Below are 26,283 nucleotides of genomic sequence, written 5' to 3'. Positions count from 1 at the left end.
TTATTGTTGCCTTTTTGTTACATTTTGTTGTATTTGTGCTGATAAATAAATAAAGGGAGACTAGTATAGATCTATTTCAAGCTATTTAGCTCTCACCAGCTAGCCATATATATATTGATGTATTCTCTATGATATTTAGTCCTTCCACCTTTATATTAGTACCATCTGATATCACCTCTAGCCAAGACCAAGTGACAGATGGAAATTGAGCCTCCTGCCTAAAAGAGGCACTAAATTGTTTGTTACATAGGGCAGCTGAGAGAAAAATGCAAAGGCTTAAATAAAGACATTATAAATAAGCTTTGCTCCTAAAACAATGTAGGACCTAGATTTCTTTTCTTATGACATTTCTTTTTTTTAAAATTGACCTTTCTTCAATGGACAACATTTATCAAAGCTGTAGTGGGGACCAGTTGAGTCTTCAAAGAACACACCAGTTTTATGTGCCCAGAAGGAGTCAACCCTCTGACCTCTGGGAGCCAATAAAGAAAAGAAGTATGATGTAATGGTATATAGGAATGACCTTGGGAGACAGAGCAGAAGAGTCATGGCCTCAACATCCATCATGTAAATTGACTAGCAGAAACAGAAAGGGATCCCCCTGAGCAGTGATGGGTTTCAAAAATTGTTGGAACCTACTCTGTGGGTGTGGCTTCCTTTGTGGGAGTGGCTTGCCACCCATGTGACCAGATGGGAGTGGATTGCTGCCCATGTGACAGGATATGAAATTATGAATTAGTACTTAGGTCGGTCCAAGTAGCTATTCAGAAGTTAGTGGTTAGAAGCAATTGTAAAGCAAGATATGGAATTAAAACCAGAAATATTTTGTTGGCTATTTGAAAGGGAGTATAATATATATTTAATTTTACACATGTTAGCAGCTGCTGGAATTGTCTTTGCACAACAGTGGAAAAACAGAGATATGTAAATGAATAAATATTACAATGTGCAGGAATAAATAAATTGACAATTAAAATCAAGAAGGCTTTGAATACTTTTTCACGTGGGATTGGTTTTAGCAATTGCCAACTAACGGAAACAGAAATTAGAAATCCAAAAGTATGAAAGAAAACACCAATTATGTAAGGAAAGGTCCCTAAAATGTATAAGGAAATATTACTAGATCATTATTAATGCATGGATAACTGCGGGACATTACACACCCACCAGTGGTGGGTTTCAAAATTTTTTGGAACCTGTTCTGTAGGTGTGGCCTGCTTTCCGGGTCCACTGGTGGAACCTCTTCTAACTGGTTCGGTAGATTTGACGAACCGGTTCTACCGAATAGGTGCGAACTGGTAGGAACCCACCTCTGCCCCTGAGTTTCCTGAAAGTAAAAGTTAAAGAGGAGAGAAATAGTTAGAGATTTGCAAGACTGAAGATAGCCCTTTCAGGTAAACAAGGAGAGAAGGACAAACCATGGGTACCAACACTACCTTCATTATGAGGTTATAGTAACAAAATCTTGCAAGTCTGAAAGTAGAAAGAGAAGCCGCAATGATAAAGATCAATTTCCTTGTTGAATTATTTATTAGCTGATAGGTTGAAATAGTGTGTTTAATTCTTATACACACTGACCAAACTGGTTTAATCCCAAAGAAAAATATAAAAGACAAAATGACATTCATAATGCAACTGAACATATAAATAGAAATAAGAAATCTGCACTAATCTTAGATGCAAAAAGGCCTTTAATAATTTGCAATGGTAATTCATATTGGCAGAATGAATAGAATGAAAATAAATATCAGGAAAGAATTTCAAGCTTGGGTTAAAAGTATATATCCGTGATGGCGAACCTATGGCACATGTGCCACAGGTGGCACGCAGAGCCATATTTGCTGACATGTCAGCAGTCAGCTCTGGTGCGCATGCCTGTGCCGGCCAGCTGATTTTCAGCCTTCTGGGGGGCCGGAGGAGGCCATTTTTTCCCTCCCCAGGCTTCAAAAAAACCTCCGGAGGCTGAGGAGGGTAAAAAGCGATCCCAACGAGCCAACCAAAAGTTCGGGATACAAACGTCTGGTTGGCCCGTTGAGCCTATTTTTTGCCCTCCCCAGCCTCCAGAAGCTTTCCCGAAGCCTGGGGAGGGTAAAAAAACGGCTCATCAGGCCAACTGGAAGTTTGGAAATGATCCATTTCCAGGTTCCAGAGGGGCTCTGGGCGGCCAGGGGGAGGCCATTTTGCCCTCTCCAGGCTTCAGGAAAACCTCTGGAGCCTGGGGAGGGGTCGTGCACACATGGGGGGAGGGATTGTGCACGAATGTGCATGTGGATGAGAAGGAATGAACTGGCGTGGGCAAATGTATGCACACGTACAATTTTGGCACACCATAAGAAAAAGGTTCCGCATCACTAGTATATATCAAAGATTATGGCCAATTGAGCAAATTCTGCAGATTTTCAGATTAGTCGAAGAATAAGACATGGATTTCTATCCTTTGCTTTATCTTTTTTCATCATGTTAGAAATACTGTCAGAAAAAAAATCCAAAGTGATAACAGGCCTCAAAATCCACTGAACGGGATAAATGTCAGGGTTCCAAGTAGCACCCCCAGAAGAATCAAAACTCCGAGGCAGGCATTTTCCTCAAAGCTTGAATTTATTAGAGATATCATATTGGCACATCTGGGAAAACCCAAATCTGAAAGCCCCAGATTTTCCCCACCCAAAGTAAAGTCAAAGTTCCTTCCCCTCCATACACATGTGCATCACATGTTCCAATCAGGTCACTGTCCCAACTGTAGTTGACTTCCAGGTGCAGGCTGAACGTATTATTTGACTCCCAAGGGAAAAAAATGTTGTTATGACTATACACCCCACATTTTCTCCCCCCCTCCCATCCCACAACTTCCCCATCCACTGCTGTGGCAGCCCTGAAGGCTCCAATTAAAAATGGCTCCAGGCTTCCCCCCCTCAGCTGATGAGAACATTCTGAAATGAGAGAAGCAATGGGGGGTTAGTAATGTTGTTCTTAACCACCTCTACCCCCTTAGGTTTGTTAGGGAATTTCTTATGGAATTGTTTTACTAATCTATCTGCCGTCACATCACAACTCTTGATCCATGTAGCTTCAGACAAAAGGTATCCCTTCCAGTGGGCTAAATATTGCACGCAACCCCCATGTACCCTGGAGTCCAATAACTTTTTAACCTCATAGTGGGTCTCCACCTGCACTACCATTGGCTTAGGTGCTGGCCAGTCCTGCCGTCTTAGTTGTGAGCTAACTGCAGATTTCAATAAACTGCTATGGAAAACTGGATGTACTTTCCCTAACAAGAGTGAGAGGCTATGTTGTACAGTCACTGGGTTAATTATTTTCACTATTGAGAATGGCCCTAGGAACTTAGGTCCTATTTTCTTGCTGGCAATTTTAGCTTAAGGTATTTGACTGACAGGTATACATGATCTCCCATCCAGAAGGGGGGATGGAGAGAGCGGCACCTATCCACCTGCTTCTTGTATGCCTTTGTTGCCTCAGCTAGCGCTTGCTTTATATTCTCCCAACCCAGCTATAGCAATTCCATCCATTTGGCCAGGGTCATTGACGATGGCAACTCTCATGGCAGCTCGGGCATGGCGACAAATTCCTTGCTGCTAGTGACATGTAAGGAGGTCAGTCCAGAGCTACTGTGCACTGTGTTATTCTAAGGCAGCAAATCCACCTAGTTATCCTGTTGATAGTCCACATAGCATCTCAGGTAATGCTCCACCATAGCGTTTACACATTTTATGGCTGTGTTAGTACTCTGATGGAAAGCCAACCTAGCCCCTGGGTTGATCCTATGGACTTCAGGAACTCCCTTCAGAACCTAGTGATGAATTGAACCCCGTGGACAGAGATGACCCTGAGGCTTAAAAGACCTTTAGCCCTGTAATCCCAAATAATCAGGCCCACACTTCTCATTGAATTAATAATATATTTATGTTGGTTAAAGTTGTTCTTCATTTTAAATATCATATTATTTCATGTTTTTTGCAGTACAAATAAAGGTATGTGCAGTGTTCATAGAAATTTGTTCACACTTTTTTTCAAACTATAGTTCAGCCCCCAACAGTCTGAGGGACCACTATCCCTCCTTAATTCACCATTGGAGCTCTATGTGTGTATGTGTGTGCGCGCTGATTCTTGCCTCCTTCCACCTGCTTCCAATGTCTCTCAGTGCACATCTTGAGGCTTTTAGTTGCAGTCTTACTTGGTGCAGTTCTCAGTTTTATTAATTGTGTGGTCATCTGAAACATATGATCAGGAGTTATTTTGAAGGAAATCCTGTATGTTTTATTCTTTTTTTAATGGCCTATTTTAAGGAGACTGAAGCTGCTGTTGTAATGAAGTTAGGCAAGTGACAAGAAAGTTTGTGCTCTTTTTCCCTTTTTTTGGGGGGGGGGTGTCTTAAGTACATAGATTCCTTGGGTTGAGCAAGTACAGCAAGGACAAAGGCAAAATGGAGTACTAAATTGGCAATGCTTACCCAGTCACATGACCACTTCATGGTCGCACATGTAGCCCAGCTCTTAATGTAATCTTCTACATCTGCTTTAATCCACATCCACCTAGTCACATGACCACCCAGCCATGACCACCCAGTCACATGACCACTTAGCCATGCCTACCCAGCTGGTCTGCCCCCTCAACAGTGTGAGGGACCATGAATCGGCCCCCTGTTCAAAAAGTTTGAGGATCTGTTTTAGCATCTCGCTGAACTTGAGATTCTGCACGGACATGGCATTAATTCCACGGAAATCCACACAGAGCCTCATACCCCCCATCCTTCTGTTCTTTGAATAGCGTTGGGGCTGTCACTTTAGATTTGATAGGTTGGATGCAGCCCCTCGCCAAATTGGCATCAATGTACTTTCTTAATTCACCCATCTCTTTAGGGGTCATGGAATACATCCTGAGTTTTGGCAGCTTAGCTCTTGGTACAAATTCTTTTTTTTAATATATATATTTTTAAATTTAAAACAAATACATCATCCTTCTTTACATGCTACAGAAAGTGTATCAGTTGGTTACAAAAAAAACTTTTGTGCATCTCTTCCACAGTCAACAAACATAATTCATATTAACTTAAGTATTTTAACTCAAATATTTATACATGTCACCATCATTATATCTTCATTTTCATTTGACTATAATTGTTTAACATCCTTCATGATAAAATATAGTCTTTTGTAACCAACTGATACACTCTTTACAATATGTAAAGAAGGAGGATTCTTTGTGTTGTCTCTGTTATGAAAATAAAAAATTATATAATATAATAAAATAAAATAAAATAAAATAAAATAAAATGTCATGCTTAATTGAGCAACCAAAACATGTCCTTTTGAGTGTGTCACATACAGAGGGTTGGGATTCTACCTGTTTGGACCAGTTCGGGTGAACTGGTAGGTCAGAAAATAAGTTGGGAGCGAACCGGTTCGCTCCCACAAGCAAGTGGGCCCGCCCACCTGCCCCTGTGCTTTACCTACCTTTATCTTCTTAGCTGAATCACGCCATGCCTCAGCTTTTTTCCTTCCTAAGCAGTAATGCAGAAGGTAAGTCTTCTCTAAACTGTGCAACTGTCCTGGTGCATGCTCAGTGAACTGGTTGTTAAACCGGCAGGATCCCACTCCTGCATTTACATCATATATTCCTAAGAACCCACAGGACTTTGATGTACCCGGTGGCATCAACTATTTTGATACTCTTGACCCCACTGTACAGATGCCACTCTGGATATGTATTGGATATACACAATATATAATGTTTAAATTTACTGCTATAGTATTGCCCACAACTTCTGAAGGCAAGTTGTTCCACTGATTTTTTTTTGTTAGCAGATTTTTTTCCCCTTCTACAATACCTTACAGTCATTATATCAACATTGTTATGTCATCATACCTGTACATGTATATAATATTTCGCTTCTATATTTACACAACTTTATACACAGTTCTATATATATTTATATATATTGTTTTTTGACTTTTCCATTTCACAATTCATATAGAGTTTTCTCAGTTGTTTTTCCTGGTAGTTCAATTATGTGGTGATAATTGCCTCCCCACCCCCCAATATGTGGTTGGAATATCTGCATCAAACAGTATGGTTCTTCCACTCTCACATAGAGTATGATTCTTTCTTTCCAAAACCCCATTTTGTTCTGGGTTGAATGGTACAGTACTTTGAATATTATGCCATTTCTTCTGAGAATCTCCTGCGAATTTTCACCTGCATATTCAGTTCCATTGTCTATGTGCAAGACTCTCAGCATTTTACCAAATATGTTGCTTACTTGAGCCAAATACTGTCAAGTTTCTCTGGTACTTCACTTTTGTTGTCCTGATAATAAGGCCATGCCACATTTTTCAGGTGGGCAAAAATGTAAGTCCTCCTTTGAAAATAAGCCCCATGGACAACCCCCCCCCTTTCCAGCCAGGCACAGTGCCATTCACTGACCTAGGGGTATCGCCAAGCTGCATGAGCGCCTGTTCGCTGCCCTACGGCTTCCGTGGCTTGGCGCCTTTGGAATGCCCCTAGGTTAGTGAATGGGACTGTACATGGCTGGCGAGGGGGGGGGGTTGTGCGAGTGGCTTTTCCGCTCCCTGCTCATGTGCCTCCCTGCCTCACGATGCCCTTGCCTAACTCTCCCTTCAGAGCCAGGACACCTCCGCTATGACCGCTACCCGCCAGCATGGCTTTTTCTGCAGCTTCCAAAGCATGGAGGTAGGATGCCGAGTCTTCTGAAAGTCTTCTGAAAGTCTTCTGGGAATATGCTCTATGGTTGTAAGTTCTGGGAGTATGCTCTGCTGGCAGCCAGCCCACAACCATAGGGTGTACTCCCAGAGCGGCTGCTGCTGGAAGACTCGGCTGCGGATTTCCAGAGTTTGGAAGCCAGAGAATAGGTTATGCTTGAAGCAGTGTGGCGGCGCGGTGCCGCCAGCGCCCTGGACCTGCAGGGAGAGGTGGGCCAGGGCATTGTGAGGCTGGGAGGCATGCGAGCTGGGGTCAGAACAGGCGCTCCCGCAACCTCCCTTTCCAGAGGGCAGAGCACCATGCACTGACTTAAGGGTATCCCAAACTCCAAGCCATGGGAGCTGGGGGGGTGGGAAAATTGCCACACGGCTTAGCGCCTTTGGGATATCACTAGGTCGGTGAGTGGCGCTCTGCCTGGCTGGAAAGGGGGGTTTCCAGGTGGCTGCTCATGAGCATGGTCACCTCATGGATGCTGTGTTGCGCTTCTGCAACAGCGCAACACAGCAGTTTGCCCCTGAGGCTGTGCCTGGCTCTTTGGGCATCTGCTTGCAAGAGAGCAGCCACCCGACAATCCCAAAACAATAAGCCCCCCCTGATAATAAGGCCCAATCAATATTTGGGGGGGGGGTCAAAAGAAAATCAGACCTTGTCTTATTTTTGGGAGAACACAGTATTCTGACAACTTGTTGGGAGCAGCTGAAATAACTCTCTTCCTCCCAATAAAACTATCTAAACTTCACTGTCTCTTAGTCCTCTGGAATGCAGTCCCACCCTTCTGGGAATTTGGACTACATTTCATCTTACTAATAAAAATATGTATCAAAAATAATTCCTGTGTTTAAGAGGCTGATAAAATGGCTACTATAATTTACATAACACCATATTCTTGGTATCTCATGTTAGAAAAATGATTGACATTGACTATAGATAGCTGACAAAAAATGGTTGAATAGCTATAATTTTATATACCTCCAGGTTAAATACATTCGAAATGTTCCTGACTTTGATACTAATGAATTCTTCGACAGATGTGCAGAGTACCTGAATCAGAATCACATTTGTGACAGTTTTGGTGAGTTCTTCAGGAACATTGAGATTTGGAATTATTTCTCAGCTCATTTATTATTATTATACTATTGCATTTGATTTTCTAACCTAGTTGAAATAATATCGCAGTGATAAAGGAAAGTTTCATTCTAAAATTTATTAGAGATTTAGTGTGCTTTGCCCATTCAAATATAACAGCATTTGCTTTATATCAAAGCAATTCTATATAACTAACTATATGAGATTGGCAGTAGAATGCTGCTTGCAACTATAACTAACCAACTATAAAAAATAACCAGAATTTCTTTTACTTGTGTTTTGAATATATAGAAGGGGCAGTGAAAAGCTGCCCATATTTCAGAACTGCTACGGTTGCTACATATTCAAGACTTCTATATTAAATTGAAAATATGAGAGAATTCACAACTCTTTTCAAATAAAAAATAGTCAAAAATAATGGCATTACCACAACTTAAACAGGCACATACACACATTCACAAACATACACATTTACATACGATGCCAGAATCACATCCCTTCCCCTCTGAACATTAGCAGTAAAGCATAGAGTGCATAAATTCAACAACACATAAATACACCAATGTTGTGTTTCATCCAGAGTCTCAGTTTTTTTTCTCACCTTTCCTTGCCAGAGGTTTTGAGAATAGCCTCTGTGTTGGGTCCAGATGAAGAACTTGAAAAGCGTTTGCGAAAATATGTGATGAAGAATGTCCTGAAGAAGGTACTTCAGCAAATGCTTAGTTAGCAGTGGTTTCATATGTGTATAATTAATGTAACATTTTCCACAGAGGAAATGCTGCTATAGGAATGGCATTATTATTTTCCATGATTTTTTTTTTTTAAAAATGAATGTTTCCTTATTATGAGAAGTTGACAATATTCCCCTGGATGTTCTGAAAAAGAACACGAGGATGGGAGATAAGGATTTCATGTATACAATTTCCTTATAAACCTTCTTCACCAATATTTCTGGAAGTGTTGAAACTGAGTTTTTCCATTATGTATTTTTTCCCAGAATGCCAAAAAAGGCTTTTGCTACAGTAGAATCTGATTCAGTGAATAGGAGGCTTCTCATGGAATTCATAAACATACTGAATGGCCTTAAAAATTACTGTCTGTTTATATTAGACACAACAGTCCCTCTCCACTCAATTGTTTCCTAGTGTAGAGCCTTTAGAAGAAGGATCACCTGCTTTTCCACTTTCCATCTCTATTCTATTATGATTACATACATAAAAGGGTTAAAACTGGAATAATGAAAGTCCACTCCTTTGGGACTATGCATGAGAAGTACTCAACTTATTTCCAATGACTCCTGAAAGTTATGTGATAGAGATTCAGATAATGTAGATTGATTCTGGTAGCTCCTTTTATCTCTTAGAAGTTCATAGAATCATAGGGCTGGAAAGGACCTTTGAAGTCTTCTAGTGCAGACTCCTGCCTAAGACAGGAGCTGTTATTCTATCCTACATAAATAGCTGGGCAATCTTTTCTTGAAGACCTCCAGCAATAGAGCAAACACAAGCCAGGAGGCAAGTTGTTCCATTGTTTAATTGTTCTTACTATTCAGAGGTGGGTTCCTACCAGTTCAGACTGGTTCAGTAGAACCAGTAGTAAAAATCAGGGCTGGCTCTCCAAAATGGCAGGCTGACTATGCCTTGAATCGGTCTCCTGGTTGCTGCTCGTGTCCATTGGATGGCAAGCTGATTGGAGCTGGGAAGAGGCTTGCTGGCAAAGAAGCTCTCAGCCACCTTTTTGAGTGCCAGAGGATTGGAGGCTTCTTTTCCACCCAGCTGTTGGCTGCAGGGTGCCAAAAAGTCCTCCAGCCAGTGAGAAAAAAGCTGCACATGCGTCAGCGGCTGGGTGGAAAAGAAGCCTCTCGGAGTGGGGGGGCGTGGCCAGCATCACAGCAGTATGCACATGAAGCTTCAGGGCTCTGGAGAAGCAGCAATATTCTGCTGTTTTGGGGACCCCGTCAGAGGTCAGAATCATCTTGTAGGGACGGTGAGGAATGGGGGGCATTGGCAGACATGAATGGGAGCACCGCAAACCTCCTGGAGTGCCTGCAATATCTCCCAACCCAGCGGCAAGGAAGACAGATATTGCGAGCTGTCAAAGTTGGGGCAGTCACACAAAGAGAGAGGAGAAAGCATGCTGGAACATCTGGGTGAGATTGTGATACTATCTTGGGATACACTGCATTCAAAAACTTTTTTCCCCCTGATTGACTGAGAACATAAAAAGAGAAGGCAAAATGGAGGGGGAAGAGTGGATTCTTGACTATCTCTCCGCCCCCAGAAGCAGTGATGGAGAAGCAAATGCTTTATTTATTGATTTATTAAATATTTTTGGGGAGAATGGTTTCAACAAATAGAAAGCAGATTGGACAGAGTTGATTGCTATTGAAACTTTCAAATTCTGATATTGAAAGAATCCGGAACTCTGAGGCTGCTTTTGGATTTTTTTTCCTAACTCATTTTTTCCCAGTAACAACAGTGCCATCTTAGTGGTAACAGAGAGAATATATTAGCTAAAGAATAAAGAGAGAAGTTAAAAAGAATGACCTTGGACAATGCTTAGTGACTTGGTAAACAGAATGGTGATTACCTCCTAAGAAGATATAACATCAGCTGTGGACTTTTGTGGTATTTTTTCTCTTGCTTTTCTGGCTACAACTTTAGAGTTTTGGAACTGTGGAGCTTTTGCTTGTATTAGGATTGGAAGCTATTTTCCTTAGGTGGATTTGTACTTGGATTTATATAAATCTTTATTTCAAGCCAACATTTTTTTGTTTCTCTTTTGCCACTCTCTACTTATTGGGCTTTTTTTTTCTCCTGCCAGAGCTGGAGGGATTAAGGGGGATTAAAGATTTATTTTTATTTTGTAATTGTGGTCCATTTGTTGCTATTCTTTTTATTTCATTGGAGTTTAGTTTTTTGTCTCCTCTTTATTATAATTGAATTAGGATAACAAGAACCTGAAGCTTGGTCCATCAGATTTGAAATAGATGGATTTTGGATACTTGGAGGATATCAAAATCTTCAAAATCTGGATTATATATTTTTTTCTTTTTTTGACATTTGGATTACAAAAATAAATTATCAAGATTAAGAAAATAACAGCATATTCTTCATCGACAGCAACAACCTCCAGCCCCACAATACAAAAATCATCAAATACAACAACGCAACAAGATAAAATCAATATGGAGTTAAAGATTATGTTACAGGCTGTGCATGAAGACCTCAAAGAAAGAATAAATAAAGTGGATGAAGATCTGAAAGATGTTAAAGAGATAATGGAAAAAAATGAGCAAAGACTGCAGAAAGTGGAGGAAAAGATGGAAACAACAGAGAAGAAAGTGGAGGAGATGGACTATACATTGGCAATAACATAAAAATCAAGATAAATATTTCTTGGGAAATGGACAAGGCTGATTATTATCTAAGATTTCAAGAAAGCAAGGGAAAAGTGCCAAGTGGGATTGATGAAAAATATAGGGTCCACACAAGATACGCTATAAGAAATAAGTTTCCCATATAAGGTTTACTGAGCAAACATTGAGAACAGAGATCTCGCAGGCTGCAAGAAATACTATGATGAATCTAGAGAAATAGTAGTCCTAAAACAAGAAGGGTGCGTGATCTAAGAAGAGAATATCAATTCCTGACCAAAGGCCTAATAAAAAAGGAGTCAATTTCAGATGGTTAATACCAGAAGGGATACTAGTAACGTGGCAGGAACAAAGACTCAGGCTGGATACAATAGAGAAAGCAGAACTGTTATATGAACAATATTTTGGACTACAAGAAGAGAGATTGATAGAGGAAAGAGAAACAAAATTGCAAGAAGAGAAGGAGAAAGAACTGAGAAAACTAGGTAAAGAACAAAAAGAAAGGGCACAAAGAGGAGCAAGAGCAAAAGAGATGAAAGAACAAAAGGAGATGAGAGGAATAGTAGGATTGAAAATTAATAAAGATAAAACAAAAATTCTAGTGAAAAATATAACAGAAAAACATAAAAGAGAAATACTGGAGAAATTAGATATCCAAATAGTAAAGAAAGTGAAATATTTGGGGATACAGCTGACCTCAAGGTGCGCAACTATCAAGGAAGATAATTACTATAAATTAAAAAATCAAACTGAAATGGATGTATAGAAATTGAAAAACTTACAGTTATAATTAATGGGAAGAATAGCTGTAATTAAGACGAATATGTTAACCAAAATATTATTTTTGTTTCAAACAATACCAATAAAACTGGAATAAAAATACTTTGAAAAATAAAATAAAATAATAGTAAAATATATTTGGCAAAGAAAAAAAAGCGAGAATTAGCCTTAAATTGTTGCAAGATTCAAGAACTAGAGGTGGATTTGGTTTACCGAATTGGGAGGTATACTATCAAGAAGCAGCTTTAACGTGGATAAAATAATTGATATTATTGAGAAACACAAGGTTATTGTCTGTGGAGGGACATGATATGCAACTGGGTTGGCACGCATTTTTGTGGTATGGGAAAAATAGAATACACTGTTATTTTCAGAGACATTTTGTAAGAAATGGTTTATACACAATATGGGAAAAAGTGAAAGAAAAGCATTATATGGAAATACTAATGTGGCTTTCAATGGTGGAAGCTTTGACACACCCGAAAGAATTAGAAGAACAAGGGACTGATATAGGATGTTTTAAACAAATGCAAATACAAACAAGATATGAGAAGGATATTAAAGAGTATGGTTTTAACATGGAAAATTCAGAATTAGGTAAGATACTCATGGGAACAGATGAAAAAATGATTTAAAATGTATAGTTACTTACTTAAAATAAACTTAGAAGAAGACATGTTTTTTGCAAAAAGGAGGTGTTTTTGCCTCCCCCCAAGCCTCCAGAAGCACTCTGCAGGCTTCAGCAGTGCTGGGGGAAGGCAAAAATACCCCCATTTTGTGAAAAATGGGCAAAAATGGGCCATTTTTTACAAAAATGTAGGCATTTTGGCCTTTCCCCAGCTCCCAGAAGCAGTCTGCAGGCTTCAGCAGGGCTGGGGGAAAGCAAAATTGCCTTTGTTCTGTCAAAAACCGGCCATTTTCTGCCCATTGTTTGCAAAAAAGGGGGCATTTTTGCCTTCTCCCAGCCCTGCTGAAGCCTACAGAGTGTTCCTGGGGGCCAGGAAGGGCAAAAGTTTTTTTTTCTTACTGGGTAATTTGCAGGTGCTCCCTTAGCTCCAGCGAGACTGGAGGCCCCTCCCTGTCATGATTTTTCACCACTGTTTCGGGGGGCATGGCTTGGTGGGGGGGTTATGTGACTGTGTGCGAGTGATGTCAAGTTGGCCACACCCACTCAGTCACATGCCCTCCCCTCTATCCACGCCCACCAAACCGATAGTAAAATTTTTGTAACCCACCCCTATTACCATTAGGAAATTTATCCTTAGTTTCAGATTGGATCTCTCTTTAATGTTCTTCCACTCATTGTTCCTTGTCCTCAGGTGCTTTGCAGAATAAGTCAACCCCCACCTCTCTGTGGCAGTCCCTCATGTCCTCATGTTCTTCTCTTCATTAGCTAGACATACCTAGTTTCCTTAACCTTTCATCATATAGACCAGGAGTGGGTTGCTAATCCCGTTCCAACCGGTTCAGTTGGAACGGGGGCGGGGGCGTCCTCGTGGACGCGCGCAGTTCACGCATGCGTCTTAGCGCCTGCGCGATGCTCCAGCTGCTCGCGGAGACTCGCGCAGGTGCTGTATGTGCCATCCAGCTGCTTGCAGAGAATCGCGCAGGCACTATGTGCCATGCGCCTGCGTGGAAGCGCAGAAGCCTTCAAAGACCGGTAAAGAGCGCGGGCGGGCGGGTGGGCCCTTCTCCGTTCCTGGAAGTTACTTACTTCCGGGTTCGCCGACCAACCGGTTAGCGGGGACCGCCGTGAACCGGTTGAAACCCACCCCTGATATAGACCCCCTGTTACCTTTGTTGCTCTCTGCTGTACTTTTTCTAGGGGCCTCAACATCTTTTTTGTATCATGGTGAGTAACATGAGGACAAATTCTATGACTGTGCTATGTTGAATGGGGTGATCCCCATGCTACTATGGACTGCATTATTATATGCATGTGGAAATGGAGATTTTACAGTATCCCTGCCCTGGAGTGGGGAGGGAATGGGGATTTTACAGTATCCTTCCCCCTTCAGTCATCCAGATCATGTCCCAAAGGTTCTTTTCAAAAGTCAACTGGACTTTGTTTTTCCTTGAAGATGTTTCACTTCTCATCCGAAGCTTCTTCAGTTCTGAATTAATGTACTGTGCTATTTATTTATTTATTTATTTATTTATTTATTTATTTATGATCTCACTTTTATTATATTTATAAATAATTCAAGGCAGCAAGCATATAATACCCTCTCCTCCTATTTTCCCACAATTGTTCTGTGAGGTAGGTTGTGCTAAAAGAGAGTGGCTGGTCAGTCAGTCAGTCCCAAAACAAAACAGATATTGTTTTATCTTTTTCTTCAGAGACTTCCTCTTGTTTGTATAATTTCTCATAATATTTCTGGACAATTCTTTTCTTTTCCTCATTTTGATAACATATGGTTCCTTCCTCATCCATCAGTTGACTAATTAGCTTTCTCTCTCTCTCTCTCTTTTTTCATTTTGTATTGCCAACCATCTTCCTGGTTTATTTGCAATTTTAATATATTTATCGATATGACTTTTATTTCTTCTTCCATAATTTACTTGTTAATAGGTTTTGCTGATCTAGTGATTCTTGGCTCTCTGTGATCTTTGGCATCCTTTATTCTTGACCCTTTTCTTATTGTTCTTTCCTCTCGTTTTTTAGCATCTCCCTTGTTTGTTAATCTTTTTCTTCCATAGATTCCTCCTGATTTTTAATCTCTGTTTCCTCCCTCAATCTCTCTTCCTCTTGAGATCCCAAGTATTGATCATAAAATAATTCCACTTTCTCTAATGAATCTAATCTATGTCTTTGTTCCTGCCAGTTCACCAATATTCCTTCCGGTATTAACCATCTAAAACTCACTCCTTTTTTGATCAAACTTTTTGTCAAAAATTGGTATTCTTTTCTCAAATCTCTAACTCTTCTTGGGATCTGTTTCAATACCACTATTTCTCTGCCTTTCTATTTTATTGGATTATTTCTTGATATCTGCAGAATCTCTGTTCTTATTGCTTTCTTGGTGAATCTTACATGAACTTCTCTAGGTAAATTATGTCTCATTTTTGTGAGATTTTTGTGAGATTTTATTAATATTTGTAGGCCGCCCTTTTCCCTGAGGGGACTCAGGGCGGCTCACATAAAATCGGGGAAGGGGAGATACAGACATTAAGATAAGACATATAATAAAATAATAAACAACATACATTCATCATTCGGGAGGGGAACTATCCTTGTCCCCAGGCCTGACGGGCGAGCCAGTTCTTCAAGGCTGTGCGGAAGGCCTGGACGGTGGCGAGGGTGCGAATCTCTACGGGGAGCTCGTTCCAAAGGGTCGGGGCTACTACTGAGAAGGCCCTCCTCCTTGTAGTTGCCAGCCGACACTGGCTGGCCGATGGTATACGGAGGAGGCCTAATCTATGTGATCTTATTGGTCGCAGGGATGTAATTGGCAGAAGGCGGTCTCTCAAGTATCCAGATCCACTGCCATGTAGGGCTTTATGGGTGACTAATAGCACCTTGAAGCGCATCCGGAGATCGACAGGTAGCCAGCGCAGCTCGCGGAGGATAGGTGTTATGCGGGTGAACCGAGGTGCACCCACAATCACTCGCGCGGCCGCATTCTGTACTAGCTGAAGTCGCCGGATGCTCTTCAAGGGCAGCCCCATGTAGAGCACGTTGCAGTATTCCAGCCTAGAGGTCACAAGGGCCCGGGTGACTGTTGTGAGAGCCTCCCGATTCAGGTAGGGTCGCAACTGGCGCACCAGGCGAACCTGGGCGAATGCCCCCCTGGTCACAGCCATTAAATGGTGGTCAAACGATAGCTGTGAGTCCAGGAGGACTCCCAAGTTGCGAACCCTCTCTGAGGGGTGTAGAATTTGACCCCCCAGCCTGAGTGATGGAATATTGGTCGAATCTCTGGGAGGGAAACACAACAGCCACTCGGTCTTTTCTGGGTTGAGCACGAGCTTGTTAACCCTCATCCAGTCCATAACAGCTTCGAGGCCGCGGTTCATCACGTCTGCCGCTTCATTGAGTTGGCACGGGGCGGACAGATACAGTTGAGTATCGTCCGCATATTGATGGTATCTAATCCCGTGCCTGCGAATGATCTCACCCAGCGGTTTCATGTAGATGTTGAATAGTAGGGGGGATAAGACCGAGCCCTGAGGCACCCCATAAGTTAGGGGCCTAGGGGACGATCTCTGCCCCCCCACTAACACCGACTGCGACCTGTCCGAGAGGTAGGAGGAGAACCACCGCAACACGGCGCCTCCCACTCCCACCTCCCGCAGTCGTCGCAGAAGGATACCATGGTCGATGGTATCGAAAGCCGCTGAGAGGTCGAGGAGAACCAGGATGGAGGAATGTCCTCCATCTCTGGCCCTCCAGAGATCATCGATCAATGCGACCAAAGCGGTTTCTGTGCTGTAACCGGGTCTGAAGCCTGACTGGAAGGGGTCTAGATAGTTTGCTTCCTCCAAGGACCGCTGGAGCTGGAAGGCCACCACCTTCTCAACAACCTTCCTCATTGCATATCTGGTATGCACGCTAAATATTTCATCAATCTCAATATCTCTTCTTTAATTTCTTCGATTACTTCCGCCAAACACTCTGCCATTATCTCAGTTAGGTTTTCCCCTTTCTCCTCTTCCATATTTTGAAATCTGAGATAATAATTTGCGCTATCCATTTTTAAAGAGGTAATTGTTTTTTCCTGTTTTTCCTGATTTCTACCTGTTGCCATTAATCTATTGTCTAACTCTTTCACTCTTTTCTCTGTTGACTCTGCCTTTTCTTCCACCTTTTGTATTTTTGCTCATTTTTTCCATCATCCCTTTAACATCTTTCAATTTCTCTCCCACTTTTACCATTCTCTCGCCCAAGTTGCCTATCTTTTCTATGAAGTCTTCATGTAACACTTTTATCATCTTTTTAAAGCTCCTGTTGCATAGTATTGGTTTTCTCTTGTAATGCCATGGTATTCAGTGTCCTCTGTGTCACTGGGCTAGCAATCGAAGCAGGTGTTGAAGATGTATGTGCTGTTGTTTTCTTCATCTTGTGTTTTCTTGTAGTTATCTTGCAATTTATAATCCATCCGATTCATACTCCAATATAGTTGTAATCCGGATATTTAATCCAGCCCATTGGGAGGACAATGTCAAAAGGTTAAAAAGAAAACCCCAAAAAAGAGTGGAGAGGAAAGAAAAACTGCTCTCCAGAAAAGGAAAAGGAAAAGAGATGAAAAAGCAGGAGAAGAAAAAGAAAGAGAAACAAAACCCCCCCCAATATTGCAACCAAAAAAGAAAAAAGAAATGAAGTCCAAATACAATAATCTTCTTCTTCAGGTTCCTCTCACCTTAATCCATTAATAATTACATGGCAAATATATATATAAAAAAAGAGGGAGCAAACCCAAAAGTAATCCAAAAGAGAACCAAAGATTAATGAGGAAGGAAGAAAAGGATTTATATCTCAAAAAAAGAGAGAAGAAAATAAAATAAATAAAATTCCAAAAATTATATGCTTTATAAATCCAACACTTTACCAATCAGGCTGTCAGGGTTCCAAATAGCATCCAGAATTAAATCAGAGTCCAAGGCAAAGTATTGCTCAAAGTTCCAATTTATTAAGAGAGCCATGTTGGCACATCTGGGAAAACCCAAAACTGAAAGCTTCCCAGTTTTCCCCACCCAGTTGAAAGTTCAGGATCTTGCCCCCACATCCACAAGTCCATCACATGGTCCAATCTTCCACTGCCATGCTGGCAGTTTCACACATCCAGTTCTGGTTAGGTGCAGAGGTTTAGAGATAAAGAATGACCTTGGCTTTCTAGAAATGAATTTTATTTTGGCTACATTTAACTCCGTACAATCCCCCCTTCCATTTTCCCACAATAGAAAAGGCATAGTAGAATAATAGAAAGTGTGACAGGCCAAAGATCCAAAAGGAATATGTCTGCAGATCTGACACAGGCTTTATCCCAGTCAAAATTCTAACAGTGAGAACAAAAAAGTCTTCCAAAGAAAGAGAAAAAGATAAAGGAGGTTGGGAAATAATCCCACCATCTAAAAAAATAAATAAAATAAAATATGTCTCTAAACTTTTTTGTTGTGGCACGAGTTTTGCAACCAGTTGTTATTACAGTATTCTCCATTTTATTTTGTATTCCTTGTTCTTGAATATCTTTGATCTAGGAGGCATTTTTTGGTATCCCACTGGGTTTTCCTACAGTTTTTTCCCAAACTTCAAAGCTTAGCTTGGACTCGACATTCATCAAGTGACCAGTATAAGAGGTGTTGGTTTCTTCTGAACTGGACATTTTCACGATAGTGTTTTATTTGTCCTTCATATCTTTCGATTTTCTTTGCTGTTGCTATTACACTTGGTTTTAGTTCTTCCATGATTTTGTTATTGTTTTTTCCTCCAGGTTGTATTTTTTTTTGTAAACTATTTTTCAGCTTTTTGTTCTTTAGTTTTCCCTCTTTCAAGTATTTCAAATTGCTGACATCCCCTCGTACTTTTTAAATTTTATTTTCAAGTTGAATTTTCCACTTTAGTGTTCCAGTTTCTTTTTTTTTGCATTTTATAACCTAGTTCTGTAGTTAAAATGGTAGCTGTGCTATACATTAGTTGGTTGGTTTCATATAGTGTGCTAGATGGGATGGAAGATAAAATGTTGTTCACGGCTGTTAACAGATCTTTCATTCATTTGCTATGCACTTCATGAATGGCAGGCAGCCCTGAGCTAATAACCATTCCCATCATTTGGCACTCCTGTGAGTCATGGTTCCTTTCTGCAGCATACAACTTGCACACCTGGTTTTGGTGTCTCAGGAAACACCATTGGATGTTAATGGCCTTCTGTGTTTTGGAGTTAATGAAACAGATAATATGAAATCTAGTGAAGTTATAATTGGCTTATTTTGCTTCTTATTTTTTAGTTTAAAAAATGTATGGTTTTTTTGATGTGGTTTTCAATCTTTTCTTTCAGCAATTTTGCTAGATCACTTAGCTCTACACTTTCGAGTTGTTGCACAGGAAGATCTTCATCCTGTATGTTAGCTTCTTCCACTGGCTGGTTAGTTTGTTCAGGTGTTGGAACAGTTTCTTCAGCTTGTTCACCATTACTTGTTTTCTTATTAGCCAATATTTCTAGATGTTGCATTCTGCATCTGTGAAAACTTTATTACGGATGATGAAATGTCTTTGATCTGTTCATCCTTGTTCAATTACATCACTTTTCGGATGTTTTCCTTCCACATTTGCATCATTCTTTTTTTTAAAAAATCTCCTGGTTGTTAGTTCTGCTTGGTAGTAACATTTGATGATTTCTCGATTTTCTTTGGTTGTCCAAGTTTTGTACTTTTGTTCCAGTTGCTTTGCGGTAGCAGTAACAACTGAGCCCTGTAGCCCATTTTTTGACAGATGTCCAGGAGCCATAGCATCTGATGTGGCCCTTATTGATCCAGGTGATGACCGATCCAGTGAGGAATTTTGTTGATTTCTCATCATCATTGGTGATGATAAGTGTCTTGGTTGGTTCACGGTGACTAAACCACTATTCATCTGAAGATGGTAATCCCTAACCATAGGGACCACACCCGATAGCCGTCCAGGGTCAGCCACAGCAGCCCACTGCCTGTTTGGTGTCAGGAAGGCAGGATCAGGTATGGGGTGGGGGAAGGAATGCATCTCAACTGCCCGTTTGGTATCAGGAAGGCAGGATTAGGTCCTGATGATGATGATGATTACTTATTTGTTATTGTTATTATTTAATCTTCAATTCAATTCACAGTCTAAGACTGGTAAAAACTTAGCAGTTCAAGTCATTATTATTATATTAGGTATTAAGTAAGTATCATCAATTATACTCTACAAAGTACTCTACAATGGAATGTTATTATTTTAGTGTATTGCATCTGTATTTTATCACCATATTTTATTTAAGTAAACATTTTAATGAATTAGTATTTTAATACTTTACTAGGCTGCCCATCCATCCATCTCAAGGTGGTGAACATACTTAATATTTCTGCGTCTTAGTTTTGCCACAACAACCACCCTTTGAGGTGGGTTGGGCTGGGAGCAGAGGTAGGTTGCTGCCAGTTCCGCCCAGTTCGGCTGAACCGGTAATGGAATTCAGGCCTGGCTTGCAGAACTGGCAGTGACCCAGGTCTGCCATGCCCCAGGACTTCAGATATAGCAGCAATGTAAAACACCAATAGAAGAATATGTATTAAATATAATTATGTTGGATTTTGAGCATAATTAATATCGTGGCCCGACAAAACCGCGCTCGTCAAAATAGCGGCGATAAAACCGCGTTGCTAAAGCCGCGATGTCATCACCGCGGCGACAACAGCGTGGCGACAGAAGGACTCTTTAAAACAGTGCGGCGGCAAAAAGCCGATTTAAATTAAGGTAAGCGTTAGGATTAGGTTTAGGGTTTTGGTTTAAGGGCTCTTTAAAACAGCGCGGCGGCAGAAAGCCAATTTAAATTAAGGTAAGGGTTAGGATTAGGTTTAGGGGTTTGGTTTAGGGTTAGGTTTAGGGTTAGGTTTAGGGTTAGGTTTAGGGTTAGGTTTAGGGTTAGGTTTAGGGTTAGGTTTAGGGTTAGGTTTAGGGTTAGGTTTAGGGTTAGGTTTAGGGTTAGGTTTAGGGTTAGGGCTAAGGTTAGGGTGCTGAGTGCTTCGGAAGGCGCGGATTTGCCCTCGACGGTTATGTCGTCGTGCTAGGGTCGCCTTTTTCCTTAGTGCTTCAGACGGCGCGGATTTGCCCTCCATGCTTATGTCAGCGCGGATAAGGGCTTTGCGGTTTTGTCGGTGAACCATTAATATTTGATTATATTAAAGCTGAGATTGCTACAAATATTTAGTACATATACATACACATTTATTTGAAATAAATTTGTAGTATCAAACTGAAGTAAATTCCTGAGTGTTGATTAAATACACAAAAATTATTCATGGAACAAAATGGTTGCTCTCATTAATTTATAGGATGTTGAATAATAATCTTCAGAATAACTTTTACTGAAAAATCACAAGGAGTTTGGTACAGCTAAGATTTTTAGTATCATTACAGACTAGCGGTATTCTAATCTAAAACCTAAAACTAAGAATCATATGAAACTATAGATAAATTACAGAATGGTACCTTACATGATTCCTCTTTTGCTTTTTATGATAAAATATTTTTCTTTGGTCTTTAAAATTAAAACTTTATTTTTTTCATTAACTAGTATAGAAAATAATTGTAAGAAAAATTATGATAATCTGGTGATAAAATGTTCACTTTGTATTGTATTGTATTGTATTTTATTATTTGTATGTCGCCCTTCTCCGGGAGGACTCAGGGCGGTGAACAATTCAAAGGGGAAAAAAAGGGGGAACATAAAAGACAAAATACAAATAGTAAAAGTAGACAACAGTCGCACAACCATACATGTCGAGAGGGGAGGGAACTCATCACCCCCAGGCCTGCTGACAAAGCCAGGTTTTGACGGCTTTTCGGAAGGCCTGGAGAGAGGTGAGGGTCCGAATCCCTGTGGGGAGTTCATTCCAGAGGGCCGGAGCTGCCACAGAGAAGGCCCTCCCCCGGGTAATAGCCAGGTGGCATTGGCTGGTAGATGGCACCCGGAGGAGGCCAACCCTGTGCGATCTAATGGGTCTGTGGGAGGTAATTGGCAGCAGGCGGTCTCTCAAGTACCCAGATCCAATACCATGAAGGGCTTTATAAGTTACGACTAGCACCTTGAAGCATATCCGGAGACTGATCGATAACCAGTGCAGCTCGCGGAGGATAGGTGTAACGTGGGTGTACTTTGAAACCCATTTTTAAAAAACTTCTATATTGTGAAAACAGCTAACTTTCAGTTTAGGATAGGATACTGGAATATAGTTTTATTCTCCTCAAGTGCCTATAAAAAGTTAATGCTCTTTAACTATTTTCTAGATAGATGATAACCAGCCGGTGGAGTATTTGTCAGAGCTACGTCCTGTTACTGTCGTTTTTGTGAATATGCAGTTTGAAGAAAATGCCAATACGAACCATGTGTGTAAGGCTATCCAAGATGCCAATGATATGATTGCTGGAACAATATTGCCCGTTAGTGGTAACATTAATAAAGTCTTCATGTTTGACAAAGTGAGTCTCCTACAGAGGTATTGTATCAATAGGTTATGTCATGTATCAACAGAGCAAAACAATGAATTTTCAATACAACTAACTGATAATAGGGAAAGCATATGCACATAGTAATACTTCATTTCATTAGTTGCTATTCTTGGTTTCTATTGTTCAACTGTGTTTATTTTATTATGTTTTTCAATACATGCATTAAATAGAGTAGAGTGGAGTGGGAAGTGGAATGGAACAGAACAGAGTTGAATTCTTTATGGCCAAATGTGACATGCAAGGATTTTTTTCCTAAGCTCACAGTGTACATACCAACAGCAAGTAATAGGTCATAAATCATTGTTACAATCATTAATCATAAGTTACAAATAACAATTTATAAATCATAAGATACCAAAAGGAGAAGATAGTAGAAAAGATGAGATGAGAAATGAGATAGTGCTGTGGGAATTAAATGTTCAGCAGAGTGATGGTACAGGGGGAAAATCTTTGTGTCTAGTTCAATGTTTCTCAACCTTGGCAACTTGAAGATGTCTGGACTTCAACTCCCAGAATTCCCCAGCCAGCGAATTCCCCAGCCAGCTATTGACAGCATCATCTGCTGATCTCTTTGCATGGTAGACAAATTTCAAAAAGTCTAGCAGCAGATCTGTGATGGCTTTCAGGTGGGCCAACCCTAACCTTTCAAAGGTTTTCATAACTACAGATTTCAGAGCAACCAATCTGTAGTCATTCAACTCCTTGATGGAGAGTTTCTTGGGCACTGGAATGATAGTAAATCGTTTGAAGCAAGAACTAACACAACACATCTTTATTAAAGATGCAGGTGAATATAGGGGCCAGTTGATCAGCACAGACTTTCAAGCAAGAGGGAGTTACTCTGTCTGGCTCTGGTGCTTTTCTCCCTTTTTGTCTGTGAAATAGGCCTTGCACATTTTTTCTGTGGTCACCTGAGGTGGAGGGGCCCAGAGGGATGGAGTCAGGTATAGGAGACTTGGCTGATGGAGAGGGTAGCGGTAGTTGACAGTGGTCTCTCCTCAAACAGTAGAACACATTCAGTTCACTTGCTAGTTGCCAATTCTCTTCAGCAAAGGAGGGTGGTCTGCTACAGTCAGTGATATTTTTCAGACTTTTCCATACATTAACTGGTTCATTTGTGGAGAGCTGATTCCTCAGCTTTTCAGAGTAGCTTCTCTTTGCTGCCCTGACTTCCCTCGTAATACATTTCTGGCCTGATTGTACAGCATTCTATCTCATTTCCCATAACTTCCTCTTTGCCATGGCATAGATGTTTGAGCTTAGTGGTGAACCAAGGTTTATTATTATTGTAGATCAGTGGTTCCCAAACTTGGCAACTTTAAGACTTGTGGACTTCAAGTCCCAGAATTCTCTAGCCAGCTGAGTTGCCAAGTTTGGGAACCACTGTTGTAGATGTATAAGGTTTTGGTCTCCTAATGAGAAGGAAGGACTCACTTGAGAAGAGCCTAATGCTGGGAATGATTGAGGGCAAAAGAAGAATGGCATGAGAGAGAATGAGGTGGCTGGATGGAGTAACCGAAGCAGTAGGCATGAGCTTAAATGGACTCCAGAGGATGGTAGAGGACAGGAAGGCCTGGTGGAATGTTGTCCATGGGGTCACAGTGGGTTGGACATGACTTCACAACTAACAACAACAAGGTTTTGGTTGGTAGTAAACAGCATCAGTGAGTTTATCCCAGTCTGTTGAGGCAATTTCACAAACATTCCAGTGTATGAAGTTGAGGCCAGCCTGTAGCTTTAACTTTGCCTCTTCACTCCAAGACTTCACTGTTTCAGCTACTGGTTTTATGACTTTAAGTCTTTGCCTCTAAACAGGTTCAAGGTGAATCATACAGTGATCAGAATGTTCCACAGCCATTCTTGGTATGATGAATAGCAGTGGTCTAAAATATTCTTGCCTCTGGTGAAGCAGTTGACATGCTGAATTTATCTTGGCAACTCCCAGCTTAGGTTAGCACTGTTAAAATCTCCTAATACAATGAGTTGGGAGTTTGGATAGCTTTGTTCAGCCCACAGGATTTGGTCAGTTAAGGTTTGCAATGCCTTATTTATGCAAGCTTGGAGTGGTATGTAGACCCCAACTAGGATGAATGAAGAAAACACTTGGGGAGGAAGAATAATAGTGTATGCACTATGCACTACAATAATAGTGTGTGCTCAATTCATGCACTAAGTCATGAATTGAGTCTCTAAGTCCACATCACCAAATTTCTTTAGTGTAGTGACATTTTTACACCGTTGGTTGTTAATATAAAAGCAGTTACCTCCACCCTTATTTTTACCAGATGTTTCTGCAATTCTATCTGTTCTTTGAAGCTGAAATCCTGGGATTTGCAAGCAGCTACCATTAATCAATGACAATCTAATTAATAATTAAAGAATTAATTTACAGCGCTATATTATAATTTTACTTAGACTACTATAGGATAATGTACCTTGGTCTGAGAAACAGCATGCAACACTAAATAAGTAAATATCTTTTATGAATTGTACTTACCTATTCTTTGAAACAGTGTTCTCTGATGTACTATTTTCTCCTTCCCAAAAAGGGCTGCACTTTTCTTTGCCTCTTTGGTCTTCCTGGTGATAAACAAGCAGATGAAAGCACGAATGCTCTTGACAGTGCCCATAAAATTCATGCTTTCTGTTCCAAAGAACTTATGAAAGTAAAGTAAGTAAATGAGGGTGGGATGTCACCAACATATATCTAATCACATGTAGTGCTCGAGCCAGAGGTGGTATTCAGCTGGTCCGGACTGGTTCGGGTGAACTGGTAGTGGAAATTTGGACTAGTTTGGAGAGCCAGCAAATACCACATTTCGTTGGCCCCGCCCTCCGGCCTCCATCGCTCCCTGTCCTATATTCCCTTGTTTTTTAGCTTAGCTGATTCGCGCAGCAGAGCGGATTGCTGCGCCTCAGCTGAGCTAAGAAACAGCTCAGCTCACCAGTGCTGACACCAAGGGCGGTCTTTGCATGTTGCACGCACACACGAAGTGTATGCTAGGCATGCACGCATGCACGCACAAAGTGCTCTCTCATAAAACCAGTAGGAAAAGATTTGGAATCCCACCACTGGCTGAAGCTCAAGCTTTCTATATCAAGGAATGTCATGTTTGCATCCTAGTTCTAATCCTGTATTTGTAACATCATGAAGAGTTGTATCAGCTAAGACTTGGGTTTAAGTTTTAGGGGGAATTATTGGGACACATAAGCAATCTTTCATTCTATGATCTGTTCTGTGACCTACATCCATACTATGCAGGGCCTAACTTGAGAAATTGAGTCAGTTAATTACAGGTTTATTGCCTACTCAAGAATAGCACTGTGGAGTGTATTCTCTAGAGTTGTAGGATAGACAGCTGCCTCATCCTTTCTCCCTTCCTGGATATTTCCCCCCTCCTTATTGCAACAAAGTGCCACGTTGAAAATACCATGGAGGAAGAATGTTGGCAGTGAAGCAACTGGCCACTACAGTTTGAAGGCTTGAGCCAGAAGTTGTGTAAAAATTCCCCAAGTGACAGGAGGATTTTAAAATTGTACTGCTTTATCCTTCAAATGAGATTTGATCTATTTTTTGAAGACTTTGATACTGTCTTTTTAGATACATTACATACTTGCTAAAAATATTTTAATCCTATATAGGGCTCTTCCTTATGTCTGAGATAAAGTCCTATCCACCATTCCTTGAGACAACAGCAAATTATATCATAGTAGAATTTGCTAGTTCTATTGGGAACCCTTATCCTGCCACAGATACTCATTAGCGCTCCTCTTGCTGCATCAATCAATGGTCAGTGGTTTTTTTTAGACTTAACTAGCATCTAAATTGCTATGGTTAGTTGCTTCTTAAAAAGAACTAACCCTAGAGGAGCTATGCTAGGACTACTTAGTTATTGACTGCATCAGGTATGAGTTGAGGATGAAGAAACATCATAAAGACATCATAGAAAAAAGTTGTTGGGATTTGTTCATGTTGTGGTTATGGTCTATATGTACCAAAAAGCAAGGCAACTTTTTATTTAAAACTAAAATTTCCCATTTTAAAAAAATAGACAGTTCAACCACTGCCATCATCAACATCATTTTTCCAAGAATATGCCCTCCTTCCTGTATTAAGGGTATA

The 26,283-nt window shown here is 40.7% G+C and overlaps 1 protein-coding gene across 1 annotated transcript in view; it reads left to right on the top strand.

The window, feature by feature from the left end:
- The window catches only part of ADCY10 (adenylate cyclase 10), a 140,051-nt gene that overhangs the window by 20,664 nt on the left and 93,104 nt on the right, over positions 1–26,283 (top strand). The window contains exons 6-9 of the mRNA XM_032226823.1: positions 7,714–7,810; positions 8,439–8,527; positions 21,939–22,130; positions 24,710–24,831. Coding sequence (XP_032082714.1) covers positions 7,714–7,810; positions 8,439–8,527; positions 21,939–22,130; positions 24,710–24,831 — 500 coding nt within the window. The remainder of the gene's footprint in view (positions 1–7,713; positions 7,811–8,438; positions 8,528–21,938; positions 22,131–24,709; positions 24,832–26,283) is intronic.

The sequence above is a fragment of the Thamnophis elegans genome, chromosome 11 (assembly GCF_009769535.1).
Source record: "Thamnophis elegans isolate rThaEle1 chromosome 11, rThaEle1.pri, whole genome shotgun sequence".
Classification (NCBI taxonomy): Eukaryota; Metazoa; Chordata; class Lepidosauria; order Squamata; family Colubridae; genus Thamnophis; species Thamnophis elegans.
The sequence above is the reverse complement of the archived record's forward strand: the minus strand, read 5'-3'. Positions and strand labels throughout refer to the sequence as shown.